The sequence below is a fragment of the Diadema antillarum genome, unplaced genomic scaffold (assembly GCF_040938485.1).
Source record: "Diadema antillarum isolate AM-2024a unplaced genomic scaffold, OU_Dant_1.0 seq00001007_RagTag, whole genome shotgun sequence".
Lineage (NCBI taxonomy): Eukaryota > Metazoa > Echinodermata > Echinoidea > Diadematoida > Diadematidae > Diadema > Diadema antillarum.
In genome coordinates, this window is record NW_027271844.1 from 435,691 (window position 1) to 455,548 (window position 19,858).

At 41.3% G+C, this 19,858-nt stretch overlaps 1 protein-coding gene across 1 annotated transcript; it reads right to left on the reverse strand.

The window, feature by feature from the left end:
• Positions 1–1,276: 1,276 nt before the first annotated feature.
• LOC139742584 (sialin-like) lies at positions 1,277–9,866 on the reverse strand. Its single transcript, XM_071653114.1, has 9 exons — positions 9,681–9,866; positions 9,184–9,420; positions 8,720–8,807; positions 7,165–7,260; positions 5,737–5,861; positions 4,935–5,090; positions 4,156–4,288; positions 2,478–2,719; positions 1,277–1,474 (listed from the first exon to the last, which is right to left on the reverse strand). Exons 1-9 carry the CDS (start codon positions 9,837–9,839, stop codon positions 1,277–1,279), a joined length of 1,434 nt encoding a protein of 477 aa, XP_071509215.1. The 5' UTR covers positions 9,840–9,866.
• Positions 9,867–19,858: the final 9,992 nt, after the last annotated feature.

Genomic DNA, 19,858 nt, shown 5'->3' on the forward strand with positions numbered 1-19,858 from the left:
CTCTCTCTCTCTCTCTCTCTCTCTCTCTCCCTCCCTCTCTCTCTCTCTCTCTCTCTCTCTTTGGCCTCTTTGTTAACACCAAACAGTTTTTAGACAGAGGCTGGTATAAATGCCAATAACACTGTATCTTTTATAATGTGGTATTCCAGTATACTGCATATCATGTTGAATGTGATTTCGAAGGGTTCGTTTTTCTTACCTTATTTCATTCTCGGACATCGAACCTTCAGAACAACAAACATTACTTCCATTTAAGAATAACGAACCTTCGAAATAACGCGACAAATAGTAGCATGAACGAATCCAATTTTATTCTTGGATTAACAAACGTCTAGGTGCAGAGAATCGTGTGCTTAGAATAACAAACCTTCAGAATAACGAACCTTATCTTATTTTGTGATTAACATTCCTTCAAAATAACCAATATTACTCAAAACCAAGGCTTCTGCCACTGTGACTTTTATGATTACCAATATTAGTAATATGGTAGCTCTCTTTACTTTTACTTGTCTTTCCCTTATCTTATTAAATACGATATCCTGATTTTGAAAAGGTCTGCAAAAGGCGAATTATCTGTTCTTTATGCTGCCATCACAAACATCCCGTATGGATAGTCAAAACAAAGTCAAAACAATAAAATTGTCATGTCTATAACTTTTTTTTCAATTTTTATTTCAAATTTTGAAATAAAAGGTGCAAAAAGTTATAGACATGACTTTGGTTTAACAAAGGTTTATTTTCAGCCACGAAAAATAAATTGTATATCAGTACTGTGTTAGTACTCTCGAAGCTATATGTTAAAACAACATTGTTGCCTTCCGAATGCGCATACGTTGCCTGCATGTGGCATTTCATTGGCAAAATAAAAAATCTGAGCAACCTATATCAGGCCAAAGAGCTGAGATATTATGAGTGACTTAACGCTTTCTACGCAAAAGACTTTGTCCAGAGTGTACAATGCTGTGGGATTTTCTTGGCCAATTGCCACTCAAAGTACCCAAAGATCCCCCCCCCCCCGGACTGGTGTTGCTTGTTTGTTCTTTGTTTGTTTGTTTGTTTGTTTGCTTTTTTGAGGGGGGTGGATGTTTCTTGAACTTGATTTCATTTCTTCATCAGAATATGAAGAAGCTTGGGATAAACAGTTCTGTTCTATTAAATTCAGTGTAAAATTTTAACCTAAACAACGAGGACTTGTCAAAAATCCAGGTATGCCCGTATTGCGTCGTGAAGGCTGTTTTTCCTTTGGTCCTGCTCGCGGTCTTTGGAAGCCGTGTCATCAGGTTTCACTTGTTACCATGGTTACAGCAGAGTCAGCCTTGGATTCGTCTGGAACGTCATACTTTTGTTTGCTGCCCTCATCTAGTCTTGCCCAATTCTGCAGACGAGTCGTGCCAAACAGGACAAATGTCAGTCCGCCAAAGGCGTACACTCCGGCCAAGAACCACATCACTTTCTGCCAACCACTGATGTCAGACTTTGGGACAGAGAGAAAAAAAAATAATGGGAATGAAAGAGGGACAGAAGTGAAGGTGACTGGAATTCGGAAAGAGACAGAGAGAGAGATCGATCATAGGAATGTGATTATATAATCAATGACATCAAATGTCTGTGACCATGAAACAAATTTGTTCCTACCAAAATGACCTTAAATCGCTTCTATGGTCAAATGGTATATAGGTAGAAAGGGCAACGGATACCAAAAGTCGTTGCATGCTATTTTTCTTTCTAATGTTTCGAAAATAACTGATATGTAGTTGCATGACACCAAATACAACACCACCCCTAAAATGGAGACCGTTTTATAATCATTGCTTTCCCAATGATGATAACGATAAACAAAAACTACTATCACCGTCGTTACTATTTCTAGTGCTCAAATCGTCTATACTATATCAGAATGTTGTTTTGTTTTGTCTTTTTATCATCTTTGCTAAAACAGTTTGCAAGGATATTCTTACAGTGTAGTTAGTCGGAATTAAGTTGAGAAGAACACTAGCCAGCAACGAATGATTGTTTGAGTCGTCCCCGTAATGGAATCGAAGTTCTCTTTACCTGGCATAATGTGATTATACGTGGACAATGCCATCTTCTGGTAACCAGCTTGCTTGGTAATGGTAGCTAAGGCCATAGGTCTTTAATTGCTTTTCTCGTTGAAAACATGTTTTCACTTTAAACTTCTTTGAATTTCTTCACTCTATGAAACGCATGAAACATTCTTCCGGATATATTGACTACCTACACAATGTCGTGATATCACGTTGCATATCTCAGATGTCGGCAAGAATCACTTTTCCCCCTTTCGAAAGTACTAGCTTTATGTATTATGGACAGAGACTATACCTCGAAGCATCTCTTAAATCTCCCTGCCGGAATGTTCGCGAGAAAAATAATGTTCAATGATATTATGTTAAGGTTAAAGGTAGTTTAAAGTGGGAAATCGAGTTTATGTCTCTGTATGAAGGGGCCTACACGTCTACCTGCACTTCTGTGAACACTCCTACGATGTAAGGCCCGACAATCCCGCCAAGTGTTCCAGCGGTGTTCATCATGCCCATAGCCGAACCCGCGTAGACTCCGGCTACGTCAAGCAGCGACACGAAGTGACCGGCAAAGGAAAAACCGATTCCGCCCATTGCCAGCGTGACGAATGCTACAGACATGCCGATGTTACAGCTGGCAAATCCGGTCAGTATGAGAAAGAAAGATCCAGAGAAAAACCCTGTCAGATAAAGAAGAACAAAGAGGAAATCTGCAAACAAAACGAAGTGATTTTTTTTTTTCGACGCGGTAATTCTGACGAGTGCCTCATGCAAACAGCGATAAAGCCTTAGAAAAAAAAAAGAGAGAAGAATCCTCAGGAAAAGAAGTGATAGGACTTCAGAGACCATAATGACATGAATGATATGCTTTATTCAGACTTTGATGGAACCGTAATGATCGCCAGTATTGATGTTGTTGCTCTCTCTATCATAATAATTGCCATCTGGCTGTTGAATCCACTTCCTGCACGCTATAAAGGGAGTTGTATGTGGAAAAACCTTTGAAATTTAGGATGTATTTAGCTCTCTTTTCTGATCACAAATAGGTTAAAAACTGGACAGAAAGAATGACTTCTGCAGAAAAACGTTATCATCATCTTGCTACTATTGAAGACCTCTTACTGTTATCATTAAAGGGGATGGCTAGTAACCGATCAGTGGGAATCAGTGGGAATGCTGAGGGTTGATTGTTCCAATCCTTGTGGGATTCATGTAAGAGTACATTACATATCTACTGTTGTGTGAAAATTATTTGCTTCAGAACGGTCTCATATTCAAGTAATGTGCAGATTAATGCCCCGTCACTGACCAGGCACGCTACCCTGGAAACATTAAACTGCACATTACTTGAATATGAGACCATTCTGAAGCAAATAATTTTCACACAACAAGAGATATATAATGTACTCTTAAATGAATCCCACAAGCATTAGAACAATCATCCTCCAGCATTCCCACTGATTCCCACTGATCAGTTACTAGCCATCCCCTTTAAGTCGTGACTTTGCCACAATCTGCACGAAGAATGTTATCGAGATATTTCTACAAATGCGTGGATATGGAGACTGGACGGGGGAGACTGGCTGGACAACACTGAAAAGTCTTTTATCATTTGTATCATATCAAAGGGAATTCAGAACTATAATCTTACCAACAATGGTATCTCATATGCGGGGGGGGGGGGGGGGGACTGGGGGTTCGGGCCCCCCCCCCCTTTTTTTTTTGCACCATACAGAGGAATACATAAGGTGTCACCACTTTTGGCCCCACTTTTTTTTTCTTTTTTTTTCTTTTTTTTTTTACCCCGGCAGTGCGTAAGTGGCATTGGTAAGAAATAGATAAGGTTATGGTAAGGTAAGGTTATGTTGTTTTTTTTTGTGTGTGTTTTTTGCTTGTCAGCTAAAGAAACCCGGAAGTGGCATCAGAAGTTGCGCTGAAGGCCTTTTTTTTTTTTGGGGGGGGGGGCTTGTAAGCTCATGAACCAGGAAGTGCTAACCCCCCCCCCCCCCACACACACACACACACTTTTGTAAACGTTCTGCCGGCGGTGCCTCATTATATAAAGCCTATATGTCTCAACGTATTGTCAGTAAGAAAAAATAGGATCATAGTCTACCTATTCCTGACATCAGTTTGCGAATAGCCGTCTTGCCAATGACTTCCCGCGCCAGAAGTCGGTCCGTTAGGTAGCTCGCTGCTATCATGACGACGAACTGAAGAATAAATGGAAGGGCCGAGTACACACCCGCCTGTGCAGAGTGAACCAAAGAGCAAAGATGTGTGATTACTACAGAAGTGTGACATTGCTTCATGTTTAGATCTACTTTGAAATCATGATAATCAAACAATAATGGTAGGAGCTTCATCAATATGGGATAAAAAATGCGAAAATTCTTAAATTCACTGCAACCAGGTTCGCATTGTATACTGCTGGCCAAATGTGACGTAATTGGTTGCCACTGTGCGTACTGCTACTCAAAACAAATACAACTACACAAGTGACATCAATAATGATGGTTGCACGACATTTGCTACTGAGACAATTGCTCACATAAAATATCTGCACGCCAAACCAAACATAAAGTCTACCCACACACATGATCCCAACCCTAATCCTAGAATCCTCCCATCAAATCAAACCTTAAAACCCTATCACAACCCTAATCCTAAGTCCTTTGAGAAAATAAGACCGGAGGAATTGTCGCAGGAGCAAATGTCTTGTCACCACTGTGACACATAATTGCCTTAAAACACGCATTCAGTATACTTATTGTCACTTCCACTATTGTTTTCAATATGAAGCTTGTCATAATATGTATATATCATTATTTGAATTATGATCTTGCTCATTATCGTCATCAATATGGTTACTTCTTCACGGGGTAATGTCATCACCTGTTCGATAGGCACTCTGATACCGTCGCTGAAATAGAGCGGCAGATTGACGAGGAGGGTGAATATGCCGCACGTGTGAGAAAAGTGAGTGAAGACCAGGACCCACATTGTGGGCGAAGTCAGCATCTTGGCCCACGGAACCGACACTTTGCCTTTCTAACCAAAATGAAAACATAGAGGAAAAAGCAACGCTAGTGTAAATACAGTGAGTACAAGTTCGATATTTTATGAAATTAAGGTTAAGATTGTTCTAAAAAATGCGAATAATGAATTTCCGTTTAAATTGAAATTTGTGAAAATACGACGTAAAGGAAGCTAACTGGACAAAGCTTTTGCTTTCGATTCAAATTTTCTTCATCGTAAAGGAATTTAGGCACGGTTGTACACCTACATTCCTTTCTCTCTTTACAAAAAAAAAAAAAAAAATTCTCCCTTAAAATTGAACGAAGAGTAGGTTTTATCCCAATTCATGATTGTTGCGCCTATCTTTTTTATTGCAATTGATTGACAAATCGCCCTTCATAGACGCAATACACACCGATTATTCGATTATTTAGTGTTTTCAGTCACGGCATACATCTCTTGTTGGGATTTGTATGCTCATGAAACATGACTCTCTGTGATGATTATGATGTGATATGATAATTCTATTTTTCAAACACCAACATTAATTGAAAGTTCCCAAACTTTAAGAGGGTAGCATGTTGACCGGTCATATCTTGATCAACTCTGGCTACTTCTTGTTGGTTTCATTCAAATTATCTTGATTCTGACCTTATCCCTGACCATGCCATTGATTTACCGAGCCTGACAAACGGAGCCCTTCTTCCAAGTACTTTTTCTCTTCCACCGATATCCACGGATGCTCGGCGGGCGAGCTGTACCCCAGAAAGCACCACGCGATGACCCACACAACCCCGCACGATCCTGCAGTGATGACAGAAACTTTATTATTCTTTAAATCCCAATCATTTTGCGTTGGCGACATGACAAGGTATATCTAAAGGGTTTTTTTTCACTTATACATCCCTAATTTTTGTTCTACTTACATCTCTCTGTTTCCATTGTAATCATCGCCTTGTCTTAAACTTTCCTTTTACATTTATGTTTTTCCTTAATTCATAAAAGATGCCGTATTTTGTTTGTCTTCGGCGAATGATTTTGTTACGATATGTCAGTATGTATGACTGTAAAAACAAAAATCGTTAATGAAGCTGATATAAAGTTGACTCAACTTAATTGAATTCGATACTTTGCTACGTTGTTAAATTGTCAAATTGTCAAAGAATTTAGATTCTCTCCGTCGTCACTTTACCTCCCCCCCCCCCAAAAAAAAAAGATATTGATTATATGCTGTAAAAATACAAAGCCTGCGTCATCATTGTACGGGCAATTAGTGGGGCTTCAAACAATAAGACATAAACATATATCTTCTGAGATATTTTCTCATGTCACAATCTAGACAATCTTTTATACACATCCTAATTTCAGTGAAATCCATCTATGGTCTACGTTCATGCCTCAGTGTACATGGAAATCCAAATTCGTACGTCGTGTAATAGAACGTTAATTTCTGCTCATTTCAAAAGGAGTGGACGTTCTGCGGACGTAAAAAAAAAAGAACTCTTGAAAATCGTCTCGAACTTTCTAAAAAAAAAATAAGAAATGTCTTAAATAGTCTTATGACCCTTTCCAGAACGTTTAGAGAACCCTTCATATTGGGCTCACTCCGTGTAGCTATACTGAGGAATCCATAAAATATGAGGGAGGAAAACGCGTGAAGACGAACAGCGTGAGATGCAACGGCGTTACTTTCTAAGAACCAGCCAACACAGGGCACTATCTATTAGTGTCGCGTTGAAGGGCGCTATAGTACTACTTCTGCCACTGGACTCTAGCGGGAACTCATCATTGGGACTCCGTGGTCTTAACCCGCGAAATTGACACTCACAAGTCATTTAAGAGTTCACGAGTTCGACACTGAAAAAAAAAGGTCCATGAGTCATACAGCCCACGAGGCATACAGCCCATGAGTTCGACATTATGTATCGAGTTCGATATAACAACACGGGGATTAATGTGTCACTCTATATAGTGGACCTTCTTTGATTAGTGTCGAACTCATGGGCTGTATGATTCATGGGTGTAGAAGTCGTGACGTGCAGTCGTGGTCTCATCCACTGCGCCACAATAGCTATAATCTGAAATGAAATTGCATATCAATACTGACCGTAAATGTAGAAAGTAAACGGCCATCCGCCGGCTATATTTAGGTTGATCAGAAAACCTGAAAGCGCATTGCCAACAATGTTGCCAAAGTTGAAACCTGGTACAAAGAAAACGCACATATCATGGAAATCGGAAATGAGTATAAACAACACATGAATAGCAAGGAGCTATCTCGATAAGAGGGGCAGTGTCTCTGTAAATTTGAATCGATATCTTCAATTCTACAGCAAATAATGACAGTGTTAGATATAATTATTACGTTGCTTGCCCGCACAAAGGCCACTATCGGCAAATTTGGTGTAACTAACTTTGCATTCGCGTTGCGCGATAGCGGCCTTGTGCGGGCTAGCAACGCGTCGTTAAGGCCGTGTCACACCTTTCCAGGCAAGCCTTCCTAACGACTTGGGAAGAACAATTTTTACAACCCGGAAGTCCCCGCAGATGACCCGCACATGACAGTACCTAACACGTAGTCGCCCGGAGGTGCGCACGTAAATCTTTTTACCCGCAACTATGTTTAGGCCCTGTCACACCTTTCCGGGCAAGTTACGCGGGCTTGTTGAGTGTAGGGATTTTTCAGCATACCGGACATTCCTGAGGGCGACAAGGATTTGAGCGAGTCACTGCATGTGTCCTACTTGTTGGACGCGTTCTACTTTAAATTCTACTTGCGAGTATACTCTGTGACCTTTGTACCATTCGCGTGGGTGCTGACCACTCAGTAAAGGAATTCCTCGGAAGGAATGGTAGAAATCCCACAGAACGTTATTATCTTGGCTGCATACTGGACTGCGAAGTACTTGCGTGGGAGTTGCTTGCGAGGTGCTGCAGCTAAGGAACTCCTACTGGCGTTCTGCGTGGACCTCTCTGGGCATCCCCGCGACTCACCCGGAAAATTTTTGGTCATGCTCAAAGCTTGGCTGCGGTTATATCGGACTTGAGTGCGCACCTACGGGCAACTACAGGCGAGATACGCGCTAGTTACTGTCAGGTGCGGACCAACTGCGGAGAGCTCCGTGTAGCAAATTCGTTTACCCGCAAGTCAAGCCGCAAAACTTCCCAGATGCAGCATGACAAGGCCTTGAGCATGTTCAAAACTTGTTCCGAGTGAGTTATGGGGTTTTGCTCGCAGAGGTACACGCAGAACACCAGTATGAGACCCTTACCAGCAGCACCTCGCAGGCACCTCCAACGCAGGTACATCTCAGTACCTGCAAGTCGCTCGTAACAGAAAACGGATCGCTTCCAAAGCTCTCACGCAGGTCACACGGAATACACGCAAGTAGAATGTAAGTAGTACGCGTCTAGTAGGTAGGAAACAGGTGCGAAACTCGCAAAATTTCTTGTCCGTCCGCGAAAATTTTCCTGCGCGCGGAAAATCACTCCTCGCAACAAGCCCGGTTAGCTTGCCCGGAAAGGTGTGACACGGCCTTAAGACTGGAAGGAACTACTATACAAATAATGAATATATGAATGCAATCAAAGGCCGCAATGAACAGAATATTTCATGAGGTGAAATATGAAATGATCGATTCAACGAGACGGGTATGGTATACCTGCGAATCCAATCACACTCAAGCTACTCCTTTCACTTGGATGCGCCCACTTGGACCACATTGCCAGCATCGATGGGAAAGACACACCCTGCAGAAAAAAAAAGGTTTACATCAAGGACTAAGAGCTCAGTCCTTCAACATGGTTGGAAAAAAAATAAAGCACATCAAGGCTGTTGTCTGCAACATCATAACTAATCTGAGAAGGAGGTATTCCCTGAGTGATCTTCAGCGTATGATTTCGTATACAAATGCGTCTGTCGAAGATACATTAGATAAACTCGCTGCACGTACTCAAAATAATCAATTAGTGACCGGGGCTCTAAATCTACCATGTGATTTGAAGCTATTGAATATCAGCGAATTTTTCACTCGGGATGTTTGAAGCTATTCGATCGGGTTTGTCGAACCCTTGTTAAAGCAACAACAACAACAACAACAACAACAATCGACCAATAAAGCTCAACCTCGCCAAAGCCGCTAAAGAAGCGGGTCACGAAGTACCACCGGAAGTCTGTCATGGCTGCCACTGGACCTACGAGAGTGCAGACACTGGACAGAAGAAAACCGAAGCCCAAGACCCACTTCATGCCGTATTTGTCGGCGAGCCAGCCGCCGGGGATCTGGGTAAGGATGTATCCGTAGAAGAAGGCTGCAAACAACAGCTCCTGCGTGTGGGCGTCCCAGAGAAACTCGCCGTCTCCCTATAGAGATGCAACACAGAAAGTGTCACATGCGAGTAAAACAATGTGATATGCAAAAACACAAAATAAAAGCACATGATTGATACCCTACTAGAAAACAATGTTCAAAAACAATGAAACTAAAATCATAGCTGACGAAATCGATCTGTAGGTGAAAATTAAGAGAGTAGATACATGGCTAGTAAATTAAGTCATGTCGTTATCAGAAGCATAAACCATCGTATGACCGAGAATTTACGAATATGCAATAGCGCTCTTACTTCTGTGGTTGACGTGTTATTAGTATCAGCATTCTGTTGACATGTCTGAAATGTCTCTACGCTGCCGTTCCTTGAAACTTGTTGGGTGACGTAGGTGTCATTCACCATGGCTACCATGGCAACACTGACGTTTTGTCTCATGGCGCAAACAGCGGTCATTCCGACGAACACAATAATGCCCAGTTGGTGGCGGGTATGGATTGTTCCTGGAACTGCAAAGAAGAACAGCAAACACAAACAGACAAATAATTCAACCAAAAATGTTCCTGTGAGTGTAACTGAAAGTTAACTGTACAACACTGTAAAGCAATCTGGATGTAAAGAGGAAATAAACGTCTGTGAGTGCGTAATTGTAAGAGTTTATATGTGTTTTTTTTTTTCGAATTCTGTGCAAAAAGCCTCAGTGAAAGTCCATTCGTGAGAATTATGTGTAAGAATGATAATATGTGTTGTTTTGTTGTTGCTTTTTCACACAGAATGATGCAGTTTGCAAGTACTTACTGATTTTTATTCATACCATATGGACTCTATTTTCAACGCAGGGCGGTGAGTTGGCTCAGTCGGGAGTGCGTCTGCCTTTGACCCAAGCGACGGGTTCGATACCCGAGTCTGGACTGAGCAATGTTGTGTGTGATCATATCGTCCCCTCTAGCAAAAGGCAGAACACTCTGTTTCTCGGATAGGACATAAAATGGAGGCCCCGTGTGTGAGAGAGTCACAACTGTGATGGGTGTTTAACCCGGTGAAGTGGTCTCGCCTAACATCCAACTGGACTCCATGGAAGACTAGCTTAGTGCAGCTGAATATTTGCTATCCAGCCATCTTCTCAGATGGAAAACAAACAAACAAACAAACGCATGACTCATGATTATTACATAACCTCCTTCCTGATGCCACGCAACCTGACACTTTCTACTACAGCAGATGGAAGCAAGATTACAATCCAGACTAATTTGATTCGCCTCAGGATCAGCTAATGGCCTCCCCACTTTTTACATCTCGAAACATTTTCCCTCATTTCCCTCACAGCCAGCATCGCCCAGAATTGGTCCACATTGGGTTACAAATTCCAGCCTTCCTATCCAAGCCCAAGCCATGCGCACGATGGGATTTCAGAAAAAAAGCTGATTGAGAAGGGTACACGCAAGAGGAGGAAGACTCGGTTCCTGGTCTCGCTCCAGTCTTTCTGCAGTATCCTGAAACAAGCGGCAAGGAAGTACATCCCTCAAGGTTTTCGGAAGACTAACACGAAATGGTAAGTCTGATGAGAACTGCTGGAGCTCACTGAATCAACGGAAGACCCCAGCATCGCCATTGAATTTCTTGCATCACTAGGCACGGCAAGACGCCAAAGGTGGCAGGGAATGGTGGAAGATCTAAAATTTTCTCACTTCAGAAGAAAGGCTTGGAACCTTCTCCGTCACTTCGTGTGAGCCCCACCAGCCCCTCACCAGCCTCCTAAGGTGTCTGTGTTGTTGCCAACTTAAAGGTCTCTCTTCTCTAAGGCAGCTCGAAAGAATAATGTTGCTAAAGGCCTGTGAGAATCCTACTGACCTTGTCAACAGGCTTCTGGCTTTTGCTATCCCTACTCACTAGCATACATGGAGATTGGTCTGAAAGCCACCAAGTTAAGCAAAATGGCTGAAATCGATTGTATATCTACTCGGAGTTCCTTAAGAACATTGGCCGCAACGGACGCATTTTCCTGACATCCCCTTTCTCCTGTGCCCATTCCACTGGAACAATATTCCCAAAAGCCTGGAGAGAGTTGAGGTCGGGGAAAGCTGCTTCAAACTGTACCAGCTACAGATCTATCTCGCTGATATTTACAACTTTCAAATTGTTTGAACTACTCCTATTTGCCAGGTTCTCTCCTTTAAAGGAGCCGATCCTGCCGAGAGAAGAGGCAGGTTTCAGACCGGTAGGAACCGATGAAGTTCTAGTCCTATAAACCAGTAATGTCGAGGATGGCTTCCGACAAGGCTTGTTAACAGGTCTTGCCTTCACAGACCATAGACAATTTTGCGTTGCTTGTGTTCAATCCTCAGCAATCGCAGATTCAGGGTCACTCTAGGTAACCATGCAGTCCAGCTGTTTGAAGACTCTGAACCATGCTCCCCCCCCCCCCCCCCAGGATACTATATTAGCTTAACTCCAACTCTCAACAATATGTGAGTGGCATGCCTTGAAATCATCCAAGAAGCTTGCTAATGCAGATGACCTCGCCCTCACATGTCAGAATAGATCCGTGGATGACGTACACCCGCCAAGACCTCATTACAATGGAGGAGTACTTTAACTTTTTGGAGACTTCGCCGCAACTCTTCAAAGACTACAGTCACTGCCTTCTGTCTAAGTCACCATCTTACCAACGCTAAACTCAAGGTAGCCTTCTGTGATAACTCTGACAATGAAGTACAGGGCGTTTCCCAAAAACCTTAGAACACTTGAAGAGACTTGCAGACAAACAGAAATATCGAGTCGACATCAACAGGAAAATCCATTTTGGTCTAAAAGCCAGTACTCCCTCTACTGCAGCACTAGCCCTCATTTATGGACTCGACTGCAGAGTACTGCTCATCTTCGTGGGCCTAGAGCTGCCACACGGAACGTGTCGATACGATCCTGAACTCGGCCATGCGGGCAGTCTCAGGAACATTCAGGTCCACCCTCTTCACTGGCTTCCTGTTTTGTCACACATCCCCCCTCCCTACTAATGGTAGAAAAAATGGCAAGGATCGCCAGTGCCGTCAATGCAGACCCAGACCTTCCAATCCACGATGACCTGAACAACCTCCTATCAATGGTCCGATGCAGTCTCCGATACTACTAAAGTTACATGCAACATCATCATTGACCAGACAGCAGAGCTACGGGGGACTTCGACCTCCCTCGGAAAGAGTGGCTCGCCCTGAACCGCAACCAAATCCTCCATGACACAAACAGGCCACCGTCCACACCAATGGGGATCCTTAGATAGTCTGGCATGTGATTGCAGCCATCCCGACCAAATCTTGGGTCACATTGTGCACAACTGCCACCGTCGCAAATTTTCCGGAGGGCTTGCATAAATTGCTAAACCAAGTGATGCTGCCCTGGACATGATCAGCAACTTGGACATTAACTTACAAGGATATGACCTCTCCTTTGTACGGTAGCATACGGCCGAAGAAGACTTTATGATTTGGATGAAATCTTGATCTATCTATACTCTATATTCATGAGTAGAAGAACTTTGTGGAATTGGAAAGTTATTTTGAAAGAGGAGGATTCACTTTATGACAACAAAGGAATAATTGTAAAAGATTTTTTTTTTAAAGTAAAATCTTGATTTAAATCAAAAATATTGTGCATGCGTATGTCCTCATGCATGTCACGTAAACTTCTCGTGGAATACACAAAGAACATGCAGCATAAAAGAATGACTTCTTTTCGTCATGCTTGTAGTGAACACAGAAATGGAGTGAGCAATAAATTAACCCGTTCCGTACGGAATTGTGAAATTCCCATCAATAAACTTAATACACATGAGTAGTATATATATGTACCCGTATACACCCCGATGGAGCAGGCGGAGCAAGGGTGCTCCATCGTGATTTGAATATGCATGAGATGAGATCTTATAATGAATATGCATGATATGACATCATACATGAATATGTATGATGTCATTATTTCCTGGTAAGGTTAGATAGCGTTAATAAGGGGGAAATGAACGCATCCTTCCGACAAGATTATGAAAGCTTGATGTTTTCAGCCGTCCATTGCACGAGTATTTTGATATGATATTCTTCGCAGATTATTCTTGTTCCTTAGTGATGCTACATTTTAGGAAATGCTTGCTTCAAAACAGCGAATATGTACGCGGTCATGATGTCGCTGTTGATTAATTCTCGACTATGTAAATCAGTGTGCAACGGTTGTGAATCTATCATAGAGTGGAGCCTTGCGTGTGGCAAGCGATGTGACATGGATTTCGTTTGTTGAGGAAAGGGGGAGTAAACTATGTGGAGCCTTATTGAGTATGCATGAGTTCAAAGTATCTCTAATGATGTTTTCGTAAATATGCAAATCAGCGTGCAATGAATGTGAATGGTGGTTGTGTGGAGCCTTGGCAAGCGATGCGACCATGAGATGTGGAGCACTACCTTTGATGTTGTTATTGTTATTGACTTTTCTTAAGGAAAGTGAGCGTGGAGCCTTTAGAATTGTGACTATGACACGTGATGTGGAGCACCAGAGGAAGGGTGAGAGTTCTAGCTGTGGAGCCTGATGCATATATGCATGAGGCCATAGTATCGCCAATGATTTATCAGTAAATATGCAAATTAGCTTTCCATAAACGCAAATCCATCAATTCGTGGAGCCTTTACAAACGCCGTGACTATCAGATGTGGAGCGCTACACTTAGTTTTTGTTTAGTTTGCTTGTAAATGCAAATTAGCTTCATGAACGCAAATCCATCATTCTTTCAGCCTTGAATCTACAGGCGCTCTATCGGATGTGGAGCGCTACACTTTTTTGGGTTTTTTTTTTTTCGTTTGTTTGTTTGTTTGTTTGCTTGTTTAGGAAGGTGAGCGTGGATCCTTTAGCGCTGTGACTGCGACACTTGTGGAGCGTTACATAACTTTGCTTCTTAGAGGAAGGGTGGGAGTTCAAGCTGTGGAGCCTGATGCAAATGAGGCCATGGTATTGCCGATGATTTTTCAGTGAATATGCAAATTAGCTTTCAATAAACGCAAATCCATCATTCGTGGAGCCTGTACAAGCGCTCTATCAGATCTGGAGCCTATACTTTCTCTTTGTATGCATGTTTGTTTGTTTGGTTTTCTTGTCTTATTAAGGTAAGCGTAGAGCCTTTTACGCTGTGACCATGATATGTGGAGCGTTACGTTTGGTTCGTTTCTTAGAGGAAGGGTGAGAGTTCTAGTTGTGGAGCCTGATGCATATGCATGAAGTCATAGTATCGCCAATGATTTATCAGGGATATGCAAATAAACTTGCCATGAACGCAAATCCATCGTTTGTGGAGCCTTTACAAGCTATGAGAGATGTGGAGCGCTACGTTTGTTGTTGTTGTCTTTTATTAGGAAGGTTAAGGTGGAGCCTTTACAAGCTATCAGAGATGTGGAGCGCCACATTTGTTGTTGTTGTCTTTTATTAGGAATTTGAGGGTGGATCCTTTTCCTTTTTTTTTTTTTGAAGGTGAGGGTGGATTGAGACTTTACAAGCTATCGGAGATGTGGGGCGCTACATTTGTTATTGTTGTCTTTCTTGCTAGGAAGATGAGGGTGGAGCCTTTGCAAGCGCCGTGACTATGAGATGTGGAGGCTACATTTGTCGTTGATGTTGCTGTTGTTTTTGAAAAAGGTTGAGCGTTGTGGGGAGCTTTACGCGTTAATATGTATGTGCTGTAGTGATGATTTTTTTTTTTTGTGGTGAAAGTGTACAACGCAACATTCCACGAAGTTGTTGCCTGGAGCCTCGTACATGAGGTATCGTACATCAAAGTGATCTCCATTATCGCTCGTTCATATTATTGTAGAATGAGTAGGATATATTGCATATATAAAACATTGAAGTTTATGAGGGCATAACGGATCATGATATAGCCTAAATAAATAACAAAATACTCAAAAGTGTTAAATGACTCGAATCTATTGCGTTAGATTAGACCTACAAACACGAAGAAAGAAAAAAAAATAATCGTGTCAACCGATTCATAGACGTACGCGATATACATGTATAGCTATTTAGATTAGAAACCAAGTGTTTACAAACGAACCCAGTACTTTTGGTTTCTGTTGTAATAACATGACTTACTTTGGTAAGCTAAAATTATAATCACATTTCTCATGAGCAACACAAACGAAACTCTCATCAACGCATCACTGGAATCGTAGACTATTTTAGTATTTTGGACCATAGTTTGTATGCTGTTGAATGTGACTCCATGACTTTATCCAGTATTTCGCTTGATTATGCGTCACAATCGCATAACTGAATTGAACGTGAACACCACACGTGAACTAGACTACCAGTAGTTTTTTGATAGTGATGCTTGTATTGATCAACCTTTGATTGTGCAAGCTTGTGCAACCATGGAGGCGAAGGTTTGGAAATGTCTGCTCATAACGCAGTGGTATCTTTGTACAATGGCCAGAAAGGTCGATGGTATTACGTAACCCGTAGGAAATGACTTTCCTCCATGAAGAAGGGCGGCAAATTTAAACTTCCTTTACTCGAGTTCAGGTTCATTCGACCTTTGGTGGCTGTGGAGCATATCGCTTGCATTAATACCTACAGATATTCAGAGCGAGCAATTCTTACAGCGACGATAATTGGATTCCCCTTTGAACTTTAGTACGAAAAAAAAATAATAGAGCTTGAGGGAATTCATCATTGTATCGTGCCAAGCTGAATAAGCAGTATAGATGACTGTACACGTCCGTTATCATCATCTTTGGAGTGGAAAAAATAAAAGTTATAATTTTAAACAGATAAATCTCGTTGTACTTCCCGATAAAACACGGGATTAATGCATTTAATCGTTGTCGAGGTGGTTGCTAAGATGTGGTTATTTCGTTTCGTGTTTTTGTGGTGTGGTCGGTACAATATACTATGCCGAAAATGAAGAAAAGTTTGTTTTTCTTTTTTCTTTTTTTTTGGTTCTAAAATTTAGCCCGTTTTCTTCGTTTAATTTTGCAGACGTTTACATCGTACACGTCTTGTACGCGAATGACAGTGTATTTGTATTTCTTGCAAGCATTTCTATTTTATGCATAAGCAATGTTAGATCTAATGTTCTGAGAGGTTTTCTTTTGATTTTTTTTTCTGCTAAGTTTTGTTTTTCCTTCGGTAAATCTTAAACAAGTTTGAGCTATTGATTGCTTTATTTACCGGCCAACATTTTTTATTTTGTTTTGTTTTAACTTGTACCTGTGAAAGAATTGTATATTTGCTGCATGCATGCATATTTAATTTTTTGTTGTTTTATTCCTAAGAAGAATATGTATAGGTATTGATTTTTTTTAATAAGATTCTTTCGTACTCATGTCATTAAACAACACTCACACATGCCGGATGTATCAAACAGATCGCCTGTTCCATGAATGCAAAACCATCGTTTGTGGAGCCTTTATAAGCGCTGAATATCAGATGTGAAGCGCCATATACTTGCTTTTTTTTTTCTGTTTGCTTATTAGCTTGTTTAGGAAGGTGAGCGTGGAGAATTTAGTGCTGTAACTGCGACATGTGGAGCGTTACGTTTAGTTTGTTTCTTAGAGGAAGGGTGAGACTTCTATTTAGTTGTGGAGCCTGATGCACATGCATGAAGTCATAGTATCGCCAATGATTTATCAGGGGATATGCAAATTAGCTTTCCATGAACGCAAATTCGTCGTTCGTGGAGCCTTTACAAGTGCTGTGACTATCAGGTGTGGAGCGCTACACATGCTTTTTGTTTGTTTGTTTGTTTGTTTGTTTGTTTGTTTGCTTGCTTGCTTGCTTGCTTGTTTTATGTAAGCCTTGAGCCTTTAGTGTTGTGACTGTGGAGCGTTACATTTTATTTCGTTTTTTAGAGGAAGGGTTATAGCGTCCCAGCTGTGGAGCCTTATGCATATAAACAGAGGTCTTAGTATTGCCGATGATTTATCAGTAAATATGCAAATTAGCTTTCCATAAACGCAAATTCATAGTTCAAAAGGCCTTAACAGGCGCTGTGACTATCAGATGTGGAGCGCTACACTTGCTTTTTTGTTAGTTTGTAGTTTGTTTGCTTGCTTGCTTAGTTTAGGAAGCTAAGCGTATAGAGCTTTTAGCGCTGTGACTATGACGTGTGGAGCGTTACATTTAGTTTGTTTCTTATAGAGGAAGGGTGAGAGTTCTAGTTGTGGAGCCTGATGCATATGCATGAGGCCAAAGTAATGCCGATGATTTATCAGTAAATATGCAAATTAGCTTTCCGTTAACGCCAGTCCATCGTTCATGGAGCCTTTACAAGCGCTCTATCAGATGTGGAGCGCTACTTTTGTGGTTGTTGTCTTTGTTTTGTAAAGGTAAGCGCTATGTGGAGCCTAATGTGAATGCATGAAGCCGTAGTATCACCAATGATGTACTCAGTATTCGTAAATAATATGCAAATCAGCGTGCGACGAACCTGAATATTTGTTGTGTGGAGCCTTGGCAAGCGATGCGTCCATATGATGTGGAGCGCTACATTTTGGTGTTGTTGTTGTCTTTTATTAAAGGAAGGTGAAGCCGGAGCCTTTACAAGCTATCAGAGATGTGGAGCGCCACATTTGTTGTTGTTGTCTTTTATTAGGAATGTGAGGGTGGAGCCTTTGCAAGCAGTGTGAGATGTGGAGCGCTCCGTTTGTTGTTGTCTTTATCTTGGAGGGTGAGTGTGGATGAACTTTGACAAGAAATCGGAGATGTGGAGGGCTATATTTGTTGTTGTCTTTCTTTTTAGGAAGATGAGATGGAGCCTTTGCTATAGCGCTGTGACTGTGAAATGTGGAGCGCTGCATTTGTCGTTGTTGTTGCTATTGTTATTGAGAAAGGGTGAGCTTTGTGTGGAGCATTATTCATGAATGTGTGCTGTACTGATTGATTTTGTGTGTGCGTGTGCATGTCTATGTGTGTGTGTGTGTGTGTATGTGTGTGTGTGTGTGTGTGCGTGTGTGTGTGTGTGTGTGAAAGTGTAACCCAACATTCCACAAAGTTGTTGCATGGAGCCTTGTATGAAGTGTCGTGCAGCAAAGTGATCTTTATTGTCGCTCGTTCGTATTGTAGAACGAATATGATACATTGCATACATAAAACATCTAGAGGACGTAAACAGATCATAATGTAGTCTCAATAAATGAAAAACTTGGAAATTTTAAATAACTCCAATCTTTTGAGTTAGATTTTACACGAAGAAAGAAAGAAAGAAAACGTGTCAACGGATTCTTATGAACACGATATACATTTATAGCTATTCCAATTACAAACCAAGTATTTGCAAACGGACCCAGCTGTTGTTTTAATAATATGACTTACTTCGGTAAGCAAAAGTTGAGAAACACAAACGAAACTCTCACCAACACATCACCACATAATCGAATTGAACGTGATCACCATACGTGAACTAGACTACCAGTATATATATATGTATTTTTTTTTTTTTTGGATAATGATGCATGTTTCGACCAACCTTTGATTGTGCCAGCTTGTGCAACCATTGAGGCACTTCCAAATACTCGCCATAATGGTTGCACAAGCTGGCACAATCAAAGGTTGATCGAAACATGCATCATTATCCCCCCCCCCCCAAAAAAAAAAAAAAAAAAAAATATATATATATATATATATATATATACTGGTAGTCTAGTTCACGTATGGTGTTCACGTTCAATTCGATTATGCGGTAGTTTCAAGCATGATCAACTGAAATACTAGACAAAGTCATGGCTTCACATTCTACAGCATACGAACTATACATGGTCCAAAATACTAGAATAGCACTAGTCTACGATTCAAGTGATATGTTGGTGAGAGTTTCGTTTGTGTTGCTCAACTTTTGCTTACCGAAGTAGTCATATTATTAAAACAACAGCTGGGTCCGTTTGCAAATACTTGGTTTGTAATTGGAATAGCTATGAATTATACATCGTGTGCATAAGAATCCGTTGACACGGTTTTTTTTCTTTCTTTCTTCGTGTAAAATCTAACGCAAAAGATTGGAGTTATTTAAAATTTCCAAGCTTTTCATTTATTGAGACTACATTATGATCTGTTTACGTCCTCTAGATGTTTTATGTATGCAATGTATCATATTCGTTCTACAATACGAACGAGCGACAATAAAGATCACTTTGCTGCACGACGATTCATACAAGGCTCCGTGCAACAACTTTGTGGAATGTTGGGTTACACTTTCACACACACACACACACACACACACACACACACACACACACACACACACACACACACACACACATGCACACGCACACACAAAACAATCAGTACAGCACACATTCATGAATAATGCTCCACACAACGCTCACCCTTTCTCAATAACAACAGCAACAACAACGACAAATGCAGCGCTCCACATTTCACAGTCACAGCGCTAGCAAAGGCTCCATCTCATCTTCCTAAAAAGAAAGACAACAACAAATATAGCGCTCCAC

What these genes read in the sequence shown, in the direction of transcription:
- LOC139742584 (XM_071653114.1), bottom strand. Translation starts at nt 9,839, where the DNA reads ATGACCGCTGTTTGCGCCATGAGACAAAACGTCAGTGTTGCCATGGTA. An exon ending in GGCTCCGTTTGTCAGGCTCG is followed by an intron (nt 5,091 to 5,736) that starts GTAAATCAATGG and finishes CATTTTGGTTAG; the next exon opens with AAAGGCAAAGTGTCGGTTCC. An exon ending in CAAACTGATGTCAGGAATAG is followed by an intron (nt 2,720 to 4,155) that starts GTAGACTATGAT and finishes TTTATCTGACAG; the next exon opens with GGTTTTTCTCTGGATCTTTC.